Source organism: Chamaea fasciata, unplaced genomic scaffold (assembly GCF_029207755.1).
Source record: "Chamaea fasciata isolate MVZ Bird 193981 ecotype frontalis unplaced genomic scaffold, bChaFas1.0.hap1 SCAF_3, whole genome shotgun sequence".
In the NCBI taxonomy this organism is placed as follows: domain Eukaryota; kingdom Metazoa; phylum Chordata; class Aves; order Passeriformes; family Sylviidae; genus Chamaea; species Chamaea fasciata.
Genome location: NW_027094088.1, coordinates 57,198,390 through 57,212,101, shown reverse-complemented (window position 1 = coordinate 57,212,101; position 13,712 = coordinate 57,198,390). Strand labels below are relative to the sequence as shown.

Genomic DNA, 13,712 nt, shown 5'->3' with positions numbered 1-13,712 from the left:
ACTGATGTCTTAACTTCTTTGGAAGCAGCTGGAATTTAAGTCCTTTATCTTTCATTAGTCACTGAGGACACTTGCTCTCACCGACGCCGCCGAGCGGCGGCCGGCGGGCAAACAGCCCCGGCAGTCCCGCCGAGAAGCCCGGCACCCATCTTGCACTTCATTTACTGCTGCGCGCACTTTTCCTTCCCAGAGCTCCCATCTTCCCCGCCAGCCTTCCGGGAAGGCGCCAAGCGCTTTTCCCAGGAGGCGCCGGGTCCCGCTCCCCTCAGCCGCTTTGGCGGGAGACGGGCGCCGCTCGCCCCATCCCACCGGACGGCGGCGCCCCCCGCCGGCAGGAGGCCGCGCGGCACCCCACGGATACGGGCCCGTTCTGCCCACGGGCTTTAAATCGGCGCTCTAATAACCCGCGGGAGCCGCCGCTTCCCGGCGGGAAGAGCTTCCATCCCCGGCGACGGCCGCCCCCCAAACGGGCCGAGGTGCCCGCGGCCGGGCCCCGCCGCAGCGCCTCCCGCCGTGCCGCTCCGCGCCGGGTGCGCGCGCAGCCGCCGCCCGCGGGGCGGGGCGGGCGCTCATTTCCTCCCTGGGCGCCATTTTGTAGCGCAGAGAACCCGCAAATAAAGAGCGGGCGGGAGCCGCGCGCGGGGGAGCTCGGGCGGGGGGGGTGCGGCGGTCCCGGCCCTGGAGTTGCTGGTTGTGGCGGCGGCGACGACGGCGCCCGCGGAGCTGCTGGAGGCATTTCGCCCCCGCTCAATGTGAGGAGGAGCGCGGCCCAGGCGAGCGGCGTGCGAGGGGCGCGGGGCCTCTGCGCCGCGGGCGGGAGGTGAGTGGCCGTGCGAGCGCTCCGACCCGGACGGACGGACAGGGCAGGCCGGGGTGCCGAACCCCAGCGGCGCCTCCGTCCCTCACCTCGGGCGCGGGGGGGAGGAGCGGAAGCACTTAGAGCCATTTTGTTGGAGGCCCCGAAGCCCGGCCTGGTTGCGCGGCCGGGATCCTCCTCCCCTTGCCTTGGGCTGCCGCCGCGCCCCCGGCTGCGGGAGCCGTGTTTGTGGCTTCCCTTGTGGGAGAGCAGCGAGGGCGGCGGGGCGGGCACTGCCGGGGGCGGCCGCAGCAGCCGGGTCTGTCACACACCTGCGGCCCGCGGGGGGGGGATGGGACCCCCGCGGTTGCTGAGGCGAGTGTGAGGGCTGGCCAGTTACGGGGCTACTGTGGAGCTCTTCTTTTTAAATATAGTAAGGCTCCTTAGTACGAGCAAGATAAGGAGCTACTGGGAAGATCCTTGGGAGGGCCACAAAGATGGTTTGGGGTCTGGAATGTTTCTGTTGTGAGGGGAGACTGCGTGAGTTGGGCCTGTTTGCTGTAGAAAAGAAGAGATTGAGAGAGACTCTCATCAGTAGATACGAATATCCGAAAGGCGGGTGCTATCCTAAAGTGAATGGTGCCAGACTCACTAAAGTAGTACCCAGCGACAGGACGAGGGTCAATGGCCATAAACTAAAATACAAGAAGTTTCACCTCAGCATGAGGAAGAACTGAGGTTGAGGGCGGCAGAGCGCTGGAGCAGGCTGCCGTGGTGCTGCATTTCTGCATTTCCCCTTAACTCCTTTCCAGGCTCCAGTGTGATCTGAGACATTTTTGAACAATCTCAAGCACGCTCACTGGGGACAGCTGCCCAGGCAGGTCACGGAGTCTCCCGCTCTGGAGACATTCAGAGCCCACCTGGGCACGTTCCTGTGTCACCTGCTCGAGGTGACCCTGCCTTGGGGGGACGGGGCAGGGGCGCTTTTGGACTATAATCCCCAGAGGTGCTTTCCAACCCTAAAGATTCTGTAAATCAGATGTTTGTACATTATGTATGCACACACATACGTGCTTTAGGAGCTGGGAGCCTGTACTGGGGTTTTCCCCAGTAGCATTCTTTCTTCAGTTATTAAAATAACTCTCAGTTCAGGTATAACAAGTAAAGCCTTCTACCTGATCCAGTCACTTTTGTTCATTGAGGTTTTTTAAAACCCGTGTTTTATAAACAGTGTAGGAAAAGGTGTGCGGGCTTCTACCAGAGTTACTAACATTAACATGTGCTTTTCCCATTTCACGTCTCTTAATTAAAACTGCCGTAGAAGCCTAAAACATTTGAGTTGTCCTAAAAATTCTTTTAGTGCCTGTGACAACGTTATTCTAAGTATAGAGTGTGGTTTTATGTTGCCTGTTGCCAGGAGCAGATATGCAGCAGGAGTGCTGTGTGGCAGCCACTGTTTCTGCAAAATCATGAACGTGCTTAGTTAGGATAGTACAGTTAAGCTGTTCATAATATAAATCACAAAATACAATCATGTTAATTCCAGTCACTTATGCAGGAATGTTGTTTACATTGATTTTTTTTATTGTAGAAAGTGACACTTCATCATGTTCTTGCAAGATATTTCCGATATGGGTAGGAGAGAGGTGATCTCTTTCACAGGAGAGCCGGGTGATAAGAAGCATCTCTTGATGCCCAGTGCTTGAAAAGTTGCGGTATTAGATCAAAGAATGAACGTTTCAGTTGCAGTTGTTGTCTGTAGCAAACAGATTGACCTGTTCATTAGCAGGAAGCTCAGGCGAATCGCTGTGACAGCTGCTGTGGCCAGCCTGGCACTGCTGCTGTTCCTGAGGAGCATGGAGCACACCGAGGGCAGTATCCAGCAGTAATAAATGTTGAAGCTTTGCAAAGTGACTCCAGGTTCCCAGAAAGCTGTTGTAGGGCAGTAGTGGGGTGAAATTCATATGTGTGGAAAGAGCACTGAGTGTTTATTTGTAGATATTATCAACCTAAGTTTTCCAGAATAACCTACAGGGTATTTTTAGCTAGTGTGTTTTTATTTTTTAGTGTGTGGTTCTATCATGGCAAGTAATAATAGGTGGCAGTAAGGTAGTAAGTTCTGTAATGCAGTGGCCCATAACTTCAGTCTGTCATGCTCTTGTCTGAAAGCAGGAGGTGGTTTTGTGATGTGCTGGGTGTAGAGGTCAGAGTAGCCTGGTCTGGTGCTGGAATCTTGTGTGAGGTCTGGAGATGCAAGGTTGGCTACCTTTGAGTTGAGCATCAATCTTTGATTTCTTGTAGTCATGACTGTGACAGCAATCATGTTTGTAATTGCCTCTGTGCTGCTGCATGGGTTACAAGTCAGGTCTTTGGGGGAAAATTCACCTTTTTTGGTATTTGTGTGTTTCTGGTATTTTTGAGGAACACACGTGTGTGTGCACTTGACATGTGTGCACCATTTAATCAGGGTTAACTGTAGTTGTGTGCGACATCTGGAAAGCATGTTTCTCTCTGTCAGGAACTTAACACTATCTGGAGCCTTCAGGATTACTTCCAAACTCCAAAGGAGTTTAAAATTCTAAAAATCTTTGGAAAAATTACATTGGGAAAGGTAGGCAGCCTAAATACAGGGGTCACAAGCATTCCTTCTGTAATCTCGAGTTGGGCACTGGCAATTTGTATCAATAGCTTCTTATGCTTGTATTTTATTTTTAAGGTTTGTTTTTGTTAAAACAGTCTCAAGGAGCTGCATGCAGAAGTTCAAGCCAAACGCTTGAGTAACTTCTTGTGAGTGGGAGTGGAGGGGACCTCTTAGTTTAGGGAAACGCTTAAGTGCCTGTGTGTTACTAAGCCTAGCAACAGGAAGCTGCCATTCATTAGTGAGATGCTTCTACTGAGGGTTTTCTTTCTGTGGGTTCTAATGTCAGTATTTATTATAGGAAAGGAGCGTGAGTGTTGGTTATTTTGTTTGTTGTTAACCAGGACTCTGTTCGGTAGGGTACTGTGTAGTTGTCAGTGGTGTCAGTCAGTGCAGGTTGAAAAGGCTCTGATTCATTGGAATGTGTTTGCTTGTCTTACTGACCAACAGTTTTAGGATTTGGAAAAATTAAATTGGTTCATTGAGTGTCATTGTGAAAATACTAAGGTAATCCATAAAAATCATAGAGAAAATAGAATAGCTATGCCTTAAGAGCATTGTGTCTTTAACGCTAAGTGTTCACAGCCAAGGAGCTGGGACATCCTTTCCCTGGTACATGTGCAGTAGCAGCTTTACAAGCTTGTCAGCTCTAACTATTATATGCAACTTTTCCACTAGAAAGCATATTGCAAAGATGCATGCCTCTAGCAAACCTTGCATTTGTTGTTACTTGAATGCCTGTAAGATTTAGGAACTCAGTATTTTTTACTTAATTGTAGTGCAGAAAATAGTACTCTGTGTATTACTCTTTTGAGATAAGGTAACATGTCCTGGAACTCAGGGCAGTGTGAGTATTTAACTTAGCAAAATGCAGTCCTCTATGCTCTGTATGCACTAGTGGAATTCAGTTTGATGGCCTGTCTAAGCCATTTATTTTGCATCTTAATTTTCCTGAAAACATTCACATGGGTTTTAAAATAACAGTACTTCCTGTTTATTGGAATCTTAAGAGAATAAGTACTTGCAAGAACACGTTGTGATGTTCACAAATGATTCTCTTCTATTCCAAGGAGGAGGAGCAGTAGTGTAAATTGCTTTCCTCAGACCCTGATTATCCTTTACCTTGTAAAATACAATGTTGTGTAGATGTAGACACATACTAAATGTCAATTTAATACAGATTTGGGTGGTTTTGATTAGTTAACTAGGAAGAATTGATTCCTGATTGCTTTTTAGACATAAATAGAAAGTTTGAGGTAACTTTAAGAAAAAATGCATTTGACTATATCTAGATTACAGGAGCAAACATGTCATAGTGTTGTTTTGTACTCTGGTGCTGCGTTGTGGAGAACCAATATTTTGGTGTTGTAATATTGCAAACTAAAACAATTAAGGCAACAAGTACAAGTTTTTGACTTGTTCAGTGTTCTGTTTACACCAGAAACTGCACTAAATAAACCTCCTTTTTTTCCTCTCCCTTCAGTGTTCACAATGACGAATGAAGAACCTCTCCCAAAGAAGGTATGTGTAAAATGACTTGTGACTTCCCCTTTCCAGGTGATCAGGACAGCTCAATAAGTTGTGCTTTTCTTTTTGCTTCATAGGTTCGCCTTAGTGAAGCAGATTTTAAGGTTTTGCCTAGAGATGAGCTTATCCTAAGGTAAAGTAAAATGTGTTTTTTCTATCTCAACCTTTTAGTGAACTGCCATTGGAAGATGTGTGAATTTACTCTTCCATTGTTTTTTAGCGTCCTCGTTCTGAAAAAGAGTTTTATTTGTTTCATGATGCATCTCTTCAGTAAAGTTCTCAAATATTTTTCCTTGTAGTTTGGGAGAGAACACTTTTTCCCAAGAGGCAAAATCCTTAACAGTGTTTTGTAAAACATGAGTACGAGTGGTTTTTTCCTTCACTTGTAACTATAGAAGATAGGATTGCTTACATTCCTTCATAGATAGCAAGTTATTTTAAACATCAGAAAAATGTCAATTCTTTACTTGTCCAGTACTTTTTACACTTTCTCAGTCCATGCAGTTGTCTTCTCTGTTCAGATATTAACAGAAAAATATTACAATGAAGTTTTCATCATCTATGACTTTGAGGAAGAACCTGGCCATCTTTTTCACTTTTTAGAAAGCTTAAGTATCACCACAGAAACAATTATAGAATATATGTTGCACAGACCACTTGCTTAAAGAAGCCACCCCAAGCCCTTTGTCTCCATATGCCTGAATTTCCTGATTGGTAAACCAGGAGCTTCCCAAACTAACCTGTGTGTTAGTTTGATGTTCTGTGGGGCATCTGTTTGTCTGCTGGAGTAGTCTGTGCATTTTGGTAAACATTAGTTCTTGGCTTCTTGTATACTGAGTTATTAGCATTATGAGGGTCTCAAGGTAAATTTTGCTGTTTCATAGAACAAAGACTAAACTGTAGAAACACGGGGTTACATGTGCAGCACTCAGTGCACATGGTGAGCAGCTCCCCTCCCATTCTGGGTAAACTGTCTTGCCAGCTCCTTTTGGGGTGAGTTTTTTTCCAGGGAGTAAACAGAGTCTGGCTCCATATGTTTAAAACTGGTTTCTGTCTGCCTCTGAGTATCCAGTCTTTCGGGTTGTAAAGAAAAACGTATTTAAACAGTAAGAAAAAGTGCTTCTTTCATAAGTGGTTTTGGCCTTGTGATCATTTTTATAGAAATTTCTGTACTCAATATTGTCTCTTACAGTAGTAAACTCTTAAGTCTCCAAAGCCGTGCCCTTACTTCCTGTGATAAAATCCATGTGAAAATACCAAAGCACAGATTCTGTGCCACTTGCGTTCTGACTGATAGCGTGAAAACAAAAAGAGGCTGGCAGTTGTAATCAGTTTCTGTAACTTGCAATAATTAGTTGCTACCATAGAAGAGATGAAGTTCCAGCACATATTCAGGAGAGAATGTGATGGAATTCACCCAAGGAGGTAAAGTATGTCAGCAGCTCACCTGTGTTAACAAAGGGGCAGAAGGGAATTTGTTAATGACAGCTAGGTTGGTTATTAAATCATCATCTTAGTGTGTAGAAAAACAAACATGCTCTCCAGAAGGGCACTTGATGGATTTAAGGAGAATAACTGTTCAATATACCCAGAAATGGAAATTTAAATTCCATTTTGATTGTGTCCATTTTATTAATTTGCATTGATCAGTCTTTCAAACACTTTAATTTGTATTGGGGCAAATTATGGATTTCTAGTAAGTTCACCTCTCTTTGGGATTTCACATAAAACTAGCAATTATTTCACTAACTGCGGGCTTCATTTGTAGGCTAGAATAAAATACTATTATTACACATATATTTTAATTAATGTAATTTCTATTACTTTGAGACATAGAAAAGCATGTGTTGACATCTAGATTGTTTTTAAGATTTGGAATGTATTTTTTTGGTCCGTGCTTCGGTGAGGCAAATGCTTTTTGACACAGACACATGGAATCACCTTTTAGTCTTTTAGGTAATAAGTCACCACTGCTGTACAGTTGCAGTGATGAAATACATATATAGAAAAGATTATTTTTAAAAAAAAAATCAGTTTCTGTGCTATGAGTCCCAATTTTACTGTTCTTTTCCATGAAGTACATAATTTAGGTTTGCTCATCTTAACTTTAGTTGACTAAACATGATCAGGACCAACACAGAGCTGTTAGATCTGACCTTGAATTTCTGCTTGTCTTGTGACTTGTTGCTGTGGGCTCAGCTTAAACTTCCCCTCTGTAATGCAGTATTTACTTAGCTTGAGTGTAGGAGCTGCTGAGAAAAAGAAGAACCAGGAGCATGGTAAAGAAATACTCTGTGGATCATAGCTAAAAATCAAATCAGTATTGCCTTGATCATTCAGCTGAGTGGTTAGCTGGTAAAACACTGGAGCACTCTGATACACACATGCATTTCTGAGAAAGTACAGTGCTTTTACTAAACTTCAGTCAGCAGGGACTTAGAGCAGTCATTTTTGGAATGGCTTGAGTGCAGTGTGTGTCTTAACCCCTAACTGCTTATTGTTTACTGTGAACCCCAAAGCTCAGCATAAAAAATAGGTCCTTCAAGAAGTAGTATTTAGGACTTCATAGCTTCAAATCACCTCTAAAGTCTGCTTAATATGTTTAGAGAATGAAGGAAATTAAGAAACTGGCTTAATGCTGCTCAGTTACCTTCCAGTTCTTGTGAGACTCTAAGTGATCCCTTGAATGCAGAACAGATTCAGGAGAGTCCTCCCAGTTCTCCTGTCTCTGTTTTTGAGTGCCTTTCCAAGTAGCACTTCAGTGAAGGTCTTCAGATTATTAATTTGGACCATCAGATTATGGACATAAACTATCATATTGAGTGGAGAGCAAACTGATGGGAGAAAAAAAAAAATCTGCCTTTTAGCCTTTGTCATTCTTCCCCCACTCAGACTCCCCAATGAGCTGCCTTAGTCTGCTACAGGTGTGCTGGAAGGCGTAATTTGGGGCAAGGACATCAAGGGTCTGGCTGTCTTCCCTCCCAAGATCTTGCCCATTCCAGGTTTACTAGCAAGGCAGGAATGTTGGAAATGATGCCTTTGTGATGTGTGAGCACTTCCTAGCAGTGGCTGAAGCTCTGGTGGGTTACGAGCACCAGTCTAGCTGTGAGTGCAGAGCACAGCACTGTGAGGGCTCTGTCTCAGCCAGACCCAATACAAGTTGGTTGAACTGTAAGGGTCTTCACCAGGTTTTTGACAAAATACCACATCTGAATAGTTAAGTTTTCCAGAAGTGGTGGTAGGCATATGACTTGAAATCCATGTCATGCCCAAATGCCATCTAGGTTTTCTTTTCCAGGAGTTTGGTTCTTGCCTAAGTCCTAGCAGTTTTTGAGAGGTGACTTAGAGGTATTATCTGCAACATTCTTGGTGACTGTAGGCTACATGGTTTGTTTGTGGATGGTTATTTTGGGGGTTCTTTTCCTTTTTTTTTTTTCAGGTAGTGGTCTGGCGTGTCTACTTAACTTGTTTCATGTCCTCATTTCACTTGCTCTGTATATTGCTCCTGTTAGAGGTGTGTTGGGGGTGTCATGACTTTGATAGAATGACTGGGTTTGGGCTGTTAGGTGTAACTTAAAAGTCAGGTAGTCCTGTATATTTGAAGACCAGTGTTTATTGTATGTCATTTTCTAATGTAAAATTGGGTTTGTTCTTTCTAGATTTGCTGTTTGGTAGATCCTTTCAATTTTATTCTGGGAGATTGAAATCTCTTGAGCGAAGAGAATTTTTAATGGTCAAATAATGAAACTTCTTAGAGCAGAGAGATTAGTTTAAGTGTTAAGTACAAATACGAGTGCTCTCTTTTACAGAGCTTTGAGAGTTTGTTCATACTGTTGCCGTGTTCAGCTGAAGAGATGTAAAATGTTGTTATTGCTCGAAGGAAGAGATCTCGTGCTTCCTTTTCCCAGTGATGTGGTCTTGCTTGTTGTTACGGATCTCTGGTGCTTTTTAGACCCTTTGAAGTGCTGTTTGAATTCACTAAATAGTCCGAATTATCTAGAGGGAGATTTTATAGTTTCAGTTCAAGTAGTGGTGTCGGTTAGAGTTAAAATGGAGCAGTTGTGATGGGTCTGGCATAAAATACATGACAGGGAGAGAAGGTAATTGGGAGGAGGGAACAGACACCTTCTTCTGTAGTGCTAAAGCTATTAGATAAATTTTCCTTACAATGTTCAGTTGTACCATCATGAGGAGCACACATAGTTAGGTGCAGAGTGCTGCTTAAAAATCCCAAAACACCATGCTGTGAACTTTTTTCATAAAGCATTTTATGCTAAACTTTACAGCAGACTTTATTTTCTACTGATCTGATGGTTTTTATAAAACGCAGTGCTGTTTTTAAGTGATGTTTTTTGACTGCAGATGAGTTGCCTGAATAACGTTTTCAAAGAGTTAGTAAACTGTTTGGCTTATGGATGATGAATATAATCAGAGAACAGTTTTAACCTGAATGAGTTGATACAGCTGCTTAACCTAGACTGCCATTTCTAGTGTTCTAACGCACTTTTGGTTGTCCTGCTCACTTGGTAACGTACCTAATGTTGTGTTTGTATCACAGTTTCTGTTACAGAATTTTGTTTGAATTGCTCTGTTATGAGAATAAGATGTATATAGGTACTTTACAAATATGACCAAATAAGTAGTGTTTGATCCTACAGTGTGTCTACAGTACTGATTAAGAGGTCAGTTTTAAGCATTGTAATGCACAGCTACCATTTTATTCCTCTGAGATACAAAGCAGATTTAACTCTTTCCATGATTAAAAGCTCCTTTTTTAAAACTGGAATTGTCTTTTTGTGCAGTTGTGTAATTCCCTCTTGACATTTTCTGATTATGGCATCAGTGTGAGCTCTGAAAGCTTAGGAATGAGATGCCTTGATTTCATAAACAGAGCTTCAGAAAATTCTTTTTCTTTATCTGCGGCAGGTGGAAGCAATATGAAGCATATGTGCAAGCTCTGGAGGGCAAGTACACAGACCTGAACTGTAAGTCAGCCGTGTTTCAGAATGGCACAAATTACTGGCATGTGTAAAGCAGAGGGATCAAGTCATATCTATGCTTGCTAAAAATGCTACAGAGAAGGGATAATAACCTCTTATGACAGTTTCTTGTCAGGAAAAGGGCCCCTATTTTTCCTACTGTAGGTTTTCAGCCTCTCCCAGCTTTATCAACTTCTTTTCCAGTTGCAAATTTATCCCACCATCTATAAAGGCTTATTTTTGCAGCTATAGGACACAGACTGCTGGGCAGGGGAAAGCTTCAAAGCATAACCCCATAAATAGGTGTACTTTCAGAACTTTACTATTAGAAAAGGAAACTTTATCTACTGTAATGCTCCAGGAATGTCTGTGCTTGTGATAGTCTTCCAGGATTGTAAGACTGGGAGGGGAAATAATTGGAGGTAAATGTCTAAAATGAGTCCCCAAGGATTATTTGATCTGATTAGGCAAATTTGATTGTCATTCTTACATGGTCATTAAAACTTGATCATTTGGAAGATAATATGGGGAAAACACCCTACTCTGAAATGAGAAAATATGAATACATTCTGGGAGTGACTGAACAGCCCGTCCTAGGTACTTTTAAATGTTATGTTGGTAGCTAGAGATAGTTTATTTCCTGTTTTCCACTTACCTTTTCAGTCTAAATACTTAAAGATGCAGTACCCCTGAGTTTGAAGGGTATTTTTCTGTCAGTCCAAAGGCATGTCCTCTCTTTTGCTGTTGTTACACCCTTGTTCTACTGCTGTCTCGTAAAGTTTTGGGTTTTGAAGAGACTAAAATAGCAAATGGAAACAGGTGATTCCATTCACATCCCAAACTGTATAAACACAGATAAATAAATTGTTTCAACATTCCTGATTTCTTGATTTTTTGAAACAGTACAGGCTGTAGTAATCAGTGTTAATGAATTATCTGCAAAGATGTATTTAGAAATCATTTTCCTGAAGCGATTTGTGATGTTCAGGTTATATTTACAGCTGATTATTCTGAAGAAATTAGAAAAAAAAAATGAAAATCTAAATTATTCAAATTATTGATTGTTTTACGTATGACAAGAGCAGAGAATGTGTACAGCTGGTATTGGGTTGCTTGCATATGTTCTTGTTTGAGTAATTTGGAGATGAGCTGCCTTCTCTCATATTTCATGTACAAATTTTCATAAATGTCTGTGGATCAGAATTCTAGTTGTGACGATGTTCTCAAATGTCCTCGTGTTTGCTCGGGGAGTGTTGAGACCAGTTTGAGCATTGACCATAAACAGAATTGTTGTACAGATTGCAGATAGGTTTTTGGTAGAGTACAGACTTCCCTTCTCTGCCATCCTGGCCTCAACTTTTCTTACACATACCTGTGCAGTTCCAGCTCCCCAAGCTTCAGACTGCAGGTTGTAGTAATAGTTGGTTAAGCAAAGAGTTCAGAAGTGGTTTCCTATGTAAACGTGGAAATATCTTCAGAATTTTAGTGAGTCCTAATGAAGGACCAGGAATATAGATTTAAAGCCACCTGTTGTCAAGCTTTTCTAATACTTAATGATATTTTGGTTTTTTGTTTATGCTAATTATAAACATGATGGCAAAAAGCATAACTGACTTGTTTATGAATTTGGTTTTAGATTCTTCTAGCTATCTTTAAAAAACCTCCTCTGAGAGGGTCCTATAAAACATCCTTTCTCTATGTTGTTGCTTGTGTTAGCTAATGATGTCACGGGGCTGAGAGAGTCTGAAGAGAAGCTGAAACAGCAACAGCAAGAGTCTGCCCGAAGAGAAAATATTCTGGTGATGAGGCTGGCAACTAAGGAACAGGAGATGCAAGAGTGTACTGTAAGTATTTAGAAAGGATAAGTATGTTGAGACTTGCAGCATTATCAGCTGTTGAGCCAGTACCTATGTGCTATGGTTTTTGTGTATCTACACCATCACATTTTCTGTGTTTAAAGACATGGCAGGCTACCTTAGCTTTCATTGAACTAGTAAAGATCACGTCTTAGAAGTTTGGGGTTTTTTTAATATTAGTTATTTTTGTTGATTTTCAGCAGCAGTTGTGATTGGAAAGGCTTTTAGTTCAAACCAAGTGAATTCTTGCATGTGACATGCTTACTCTCTTGTAGCATTTATCTGCAGTGCATATCTACAAAAACATTACTTCTGAGTATCCTTTGAGTCAGGAACAAATAAAAATATAAGGATACGATTGAGTTTATTTGGTTTCATCTAGGAGGTTTTAGGCTGATACTTGCTTTACCTTTGGATTGCAAGGTGTTTGTAAGCCTCTGTCTGTTTGGCTGGGTAGGTGAAGTTGCTACTGACTTGTTCAAAGTTCTTTTGAAATTTGGCAGATCTGCTTCATTTCTGTGTCTCCAAATATATATTTTGTTGATCTTTGTCCTTATTTTTGACCATTTTCTTTGACTTTTACGTCTGTGTTTAGTTTTGGTTTCTTGGAAACTATCTCATTTTGGATTACCTTCTTAACATAATTTTCATTCTGCCTGCGTCTGGCAGTTTCTGAGAGGATTGTAAAAAGCTTACTGCTAGTTGCAGTAATATACTCTTCAGAGCTTCTCTTATGAAAAATACAAGCTGTGTGCAAAACTAAAAACTGGTGTTGTAGCTTTCCTATGCTTTTTAAATCTTCCTTTCTTTTTTGCCCAAAGCTTTTCAGAGCTGTCAGCTATAGTAGTGTGACTGAACTCTGTACACAGTATTTTCACTGCTCTTAAGACCATAAGATCACTTTAGTTCACAGTAAATAGTGTTAAAAGCAGGAAGAAAATAAAGGGGATTAAGCTTACTTTGCAGTGGCAAAAAATGAAGCTCAGAATCACTGAGGTTGGAAGAGATTTGCAGTTTCTAGTCCAGCCTGCCTGTTCACAGCAGGGTCAGCTGGACCAGGTTACTCAGGACTGTGCACTGTTGGCTTTTAAGCATCTCCTAAAATGGAGACTCCAAAACTTTATGAAGACCTGTGCCCGTGTTTGTCCACTGACACAGCAGAACGTGTTTTCTTACATTTAAGTGGAACTTACTCTGTGTTTCAGTTGGTGCCCAGCACCTTTTGTGCTTTCAATCGGCACCACTGGCTTTCTGCTTCCTTTGCTGCCCCTCAGGTATTTGTGCACATCGGTAACATCCCCTGAGCCTTCTCTTCTCCAGATTGAGCAGCCCTCACACTCTGAGCCTCTGCTTGTGTGTCACATGCTGCAGCCCCTTAATGAGCCTCAGGGCCCTTCACTGGCCTCACCCTGCTATGTCTGTGCCTCTCTGGTTCTGGGGTGTCCATGTCTGCACCCAGTACCCCAGATGTCTCCCCAGTGCCAAGAGAGAGGAGGGATCACCTCTCTCAGCCTGCTGGCAGCACTCCTGCTAGTGCAGCCCAGGATGCCAGCGAAGATCTCTTCTGCTGCTGTACTGCAGCACTTCCCGAGTTGTAAGGCTACTGGATTGGTCCTGTTTCACTTGTGAAGTTTTACTGATAAATTCTGTCATCTGGATCAGCAGTAATAATAGTTTTTTTTTTTTTCTTTTGAACTTCTAAGCATATAGTTAACGCAATAAATACTAAAAATAAATAAATTAAAAGAAATGTAAATTTTTCACCAAAACCAAATTTGTGTGTACTGTATTTGCCTTTCTTCCTCCCTTGAAGTTATAAACTTCAAGTATTTAATGCTTTGAATTTGACAGTATCATGAAGAGTACAGGGGTTTTTGACTGCACTTGGTTAGATGTTTATAGCTGCATAATCTTTC

At 42.3% G+C, this 13,712-nt stretch overlaps 1 protein-coding gene across 2 annotated transcripts in view; it reads left to right on the top strand.

Moving 5' to 3' along the window:
* Positions 1-611: 611 nt before the first annotated feature.
* The window catches only part of WTAP (WT1 associated protein), a 25,855-nt gene continuing 12,754 nt past the window's right edge, over positions 612-13,712 (top strand). Inside the window, exons 1-5 of one of the 2 annotated variants that reach the window (XR_010720034.1) lie at positions 612-820; positions 4,918-4,955; positions 5,039-5,094; positions 9,888-9,946; positions 11,657-11,784. Coding sequence is in view for 1 of the 2 variants with exons in the window: in XM_066179112.1 (XP_066035209.1) it covers positions 4,926-4,955; positions 5,039-5,094; positions 9,888-9,946; positions 11,657-11,784 (273 nt within the window). In the remaining variant the exon portion in view is untranslated. The remainder of the gene's footprint in view (positions 821-4,917; positions 4,956-5,038; positions 5,095-9,887; positions 9,947-11,656; positions 11,785-13,712) is intronic. The other variant, XM_066179112.1, reaches the window with a different exon arrangement.